This window comes from Octopus bimaculoides, chromosome 2 (genome assembly GCF_001194135.2).
Source record: "Octopus bimaculoides isolate UCB-OBI-ISO-001 chromosome 2, ASM119413v2, whole genome shotgun sequence".
NCBI lineage: Eukaryota > Metazoa > Mollusca > Cephalopoda > Octopoda > Octopodidae > Octopus > Octopus bimaculoides.
The window spans coordinates 137,842,117-137,845,881 of record NC_068982.1 but is presented as its reverse complement, the minus strand read 5'-3'; the positions used below and the strand labels follow the sequence as shown (position 1 = coordinate 137,845,881).

The 3,765-nt window shown below is 41.2% G+C and overlaps 1 protein-coding gene across 2 annotated transcripts in view; it reads left to right on the top strand.

Moving 5' to 3' along the window:
- The window catches only part of LOC106879249 (acidic mammalian chitinase), a 30,906-nt gene that overhangs the window by 2,562 nt on the left and 24,579 nt on the right, over window positions 1-3,765 (top strand). For both annotated transcript variants that reach the window (XR_008263543.1, XM_052965941.1), the window contains 2 exons: window positions 467-531; window positions 2,215-2,401. Coding sequence is in view for 1 of the 2 variants with exons in the window: in XM_052965941.1 (XP_052821901.1) it covers window positions 467-531; window positions 2,215-2,401 (252 nt within the window). In the remaining variant the exon portion in view is untranslated. The remainder of the gene's footprint in view (window positions 1-466; window positions 532-2,214; window positions 2,402-3,765) is intronic.

The window sequence follows — 3,765 nt, the reverse complement described above, 5'->3', positions numbered from 1 at the left end:
TATACATACATTTTTTATTTCTTTATTGCCCACAAGGGGCTAAACATAGAGGGGACAAACAAGGACAAAGGGATTAAGTCGATTGCATCGACCCCAATGCATAACTGGTACTTTATTTATCGACCTCCGAAAGGATGAAAGGCAAAGACAACCTCGGTGGAATTTGAACTCAGAACGTAACGGCAGATGTTATACTGCTAAGCATTTTGCCCAGCATGCTAACGTTTCTGCCAGCTCGCTGCCTTTTATACATACATTTGCACACATGCACATACATATACATACATGCATATACACCCCAAGGAGAGAGTGAAAGAATAAGAAAAGATTATTATTATCATTAACTTGGCATTTTTTTGCATTGAAATACAATTTTCCATAAGTGAACTGATTAAAAAAACAGAAGAAAACAAGATTTTCAATATTCTAAATATTCTAAATAAATTTTTTAATTTTATTTTTCTAGAATGCAGATGTTCTTATTTATTTTTCTTTTGGCTGCAGCTTATTTTGAGACCAATGCTAAAATAAGTAAGTTATAAATTTCACCACCAACACCACCATCATCATCATCATCATCATCATTATGGTCATCATTGTCTTTGTTGTTATCATCATTGTGATCACCATCATAATCTTCATCATCATTGTCATCATCATCATCATCATCATCATCATCATCATCATCATCATCATCATCATCATCAGCCGCATTTTGCATCAGCTTTTCAATGCTGGTAGGGTTAGATGGATCATCAAAGTTCATATTTGGAGTTAGTCTCCTCCTAGATGGGCAGGAGATCACATCTCACTCATAGACTCCAGACATTATTAATTGGGTGATGACAACACCACAAATCTGTCCAATCAGATTTGTGACGAAGCTTATAAGCAGAGAACATTCTAAGACCCATACAGGGAGACTTGGGAGCAGTGAAATATAATGTCAGTAGAAATTCTTGTGTTGGCAGCATCTCCACAGTTACATCTGCCAAAGTGATGACTATTTATATCAGTGGGTTTTAACCATGTTTTGCCAATGGAATTATTTACTCAGGAGGGAAGACCCTCATAACCATTTGATGTCTAAAAACCCTTATTATATTTTTGTGATTAAATATTATTATCAAAAATCAAAAATCAAAAATCAAATCATTATCAAAAATGGAAATTGTAATTGTGGCTAATGCCAGTGCCACCTAACTGGATCTCGTGCCGGTAGCACATAAAAAGCACCATCTGAACATGACCGATGCCAGTGCCACCTGACTGGCTCCTGTGCCGGTGGCATGTAAAAAGTACCCACTACACTCTCGGAGTAGTTGACATTAGGAAGAGCAACCAGCTGTAGAAACATTGCTAGATAAGATTGGAGCCTAGTGTGGCCTCCTGGCTTGCCAGTCCCCAGTCAAATCGTCCAGCCCATGCCAGCATGGAAAACGGACATTAAACGATGATGATGATGATGATGATGATTGTGTAAAAAAATGTTTAAATATTTTGTTTTGTTTTTGTATTTGGTTGCAAGATTCTTTATCTGAATTCGTGTGTTGAAGCATATTTTATTGTGTCTGGGGAGAGTCATTCTTTTTCAGTGCCTTATTATTCAGTACACTCACCAGTTTTATTTCCACTCATTTACTTATTTATTTTTTCCAAAGTTTTCGTTGAGGTGCAGGAGTGGCTGTGTGGTAAGTCGCTTGCTTACCAACCACATGGTTCTGGGTTCAGTTCCACTGCGTGGCACCTTGGGCAAGTGTCTTCTACTATAGCTTCAGGCCAACCAAAACCTTGTGAGTGGATTTGGTAGATGGAAACTGAAAAAAGCCTGTCGTATATATTTATATGCTAGCATGGGTTGGACAATTTGACTGAGGACTGGCAAGCCAGAAGGCTGCACCAGGCTCCAATCTGATCTGACAGAGTTTCTACAGCTGGATGCCCTTCCTAATGCCAACCACTCCAAGAGTGTAGTGGGTGGTTTTATGTGCCACCGGCATGAGGGCCAGTCACACAGTACTGGCAATGGCCATGCTCAAAAAGGTGTTTTTTACGTGCCACCTGCATGGGAGCCAGTCCAGTGGCACTGGCAACGACCTCGCTCGAATGATTTTCTAACATGCCACCAGCAAAAGACGAAGTATAAAAGATAAAAGACTTATCTCCTGCTTACTTGCTATTTTTCTTTTTGTATCCCTCTTGTCTACCCTTTAGGTAACTACCGTCGAGTGTGCTTTATAACAAGCTGGTCTCAGTATGTAACTGGGGCAGGGAAGTTTATGCCAGAAAATGTAGATGCCACGCTTTGTACACACATCAACTATGCATTTGCTAAAATCTCAGGGAACCAAATTCATTTTGCTGACTGGAATGATGTACCTAGAGACCATAGCATAGGACGGTATGTATCATTTTTTCTCACTGATTTTTTGTTAAAAGCTTTCTAGAGAAGGGTAAGAGGGAGTTTTGATGGATGCTTGTGCCTTTCCTTATGGCGTTTTCAGTGTTTTAGGTGAGAATTAAAGATGTATTAATGTCTCTCTTCGAGGGCAGCTACTATCTTGCTCTGAGGGGTGTTTAACACACAGAAACACCTACGTATTTTGCTTGCATATGTGTGTGAGTGCGTGTGTGTGTGCATGTGTCTGTGCATGTGTGTGTGTATGTGCATGTGTGTATGTGTGTCTATGTACACATGTGCATGTGTATATACATATTTTTATGTATACATATGTTTATATATGAATGTGTTTCCGTGCAAGTGGCACGTAAAAAGCACCATTTGAGCATGGTCGATTCCAGTACCACTAGACTGACCCTCGTGCCGGTGGTATGTAAAAGCACCCACTACACTCTCTGAGTTGTTGGCATTAGGAAGGGCATCCAGCTGTAAAAACTTTGCCAGATTAGATTGGAGCCTGATGCAGCCTTCTGGCTCGCCAGTCCTCAGTCAAACTGTCCAACCCATGACAGCATGGAAAGCAGACGTTAAACGACAATGATGATGATGATATATATAAAAATATGTATATAAAATGTATAGGTGCAGGCAGGGCTGTGTGGTAAGTAGCTTGCTTACCAACCACATGGTACCGGGTTCAGTCCCACTTTTACTATAGCCTTGGGCCGACCAAAGCCTTGAGAGTGGATTTGGTTGATGGAAACTGAAAGAAGCCTGTCGAATGTGTGTGTGTGTGTGTGTGCGTATGTATGTGTGTGTGTTTGTGTGTCTGTGTTTGTCCCCTCACCATTGCTTGACAACTGATATTGGTGTGTTTACATCCCCGTAACTTAGCAGTTCAGCGAAAGTGACTGGTAGGATAAGTAGTAGGCTTACAAAGAATAAATCCTGGGGTCGACTAAATGTGGTGCTCCAGCATGGCCGCAGTCAAATGACTGAAACAAATAAAAGAATTAAAGAATGTATATATGTGTGTGTGTGTGTGTGCATGTATATCATCATTATTATCATCATCGTTTAATGTCTGCTTTCCATGCTGGCATGGGTTGGACAATTTGACTGAGGACTGGTGAACCAGATGGCTGCAGGAGGCTCCAATCTGATCTGGCAGAGTTTCTACAGCTGGATGCCCTTCCTAATGCCAACCACTCTGAGAGTGTAGTGGGTGCTTTTACGTGCCACCGGCACAAGGGCCAGTCAGGCGGTACTGGCGACGGTCATGCTCAAAATGGTGTTTTTTATGTGCCACCTGCACAGGAGTTAGTCCAGCGGCACTGGCAACGACCTCGCTCGAATGATTTTCT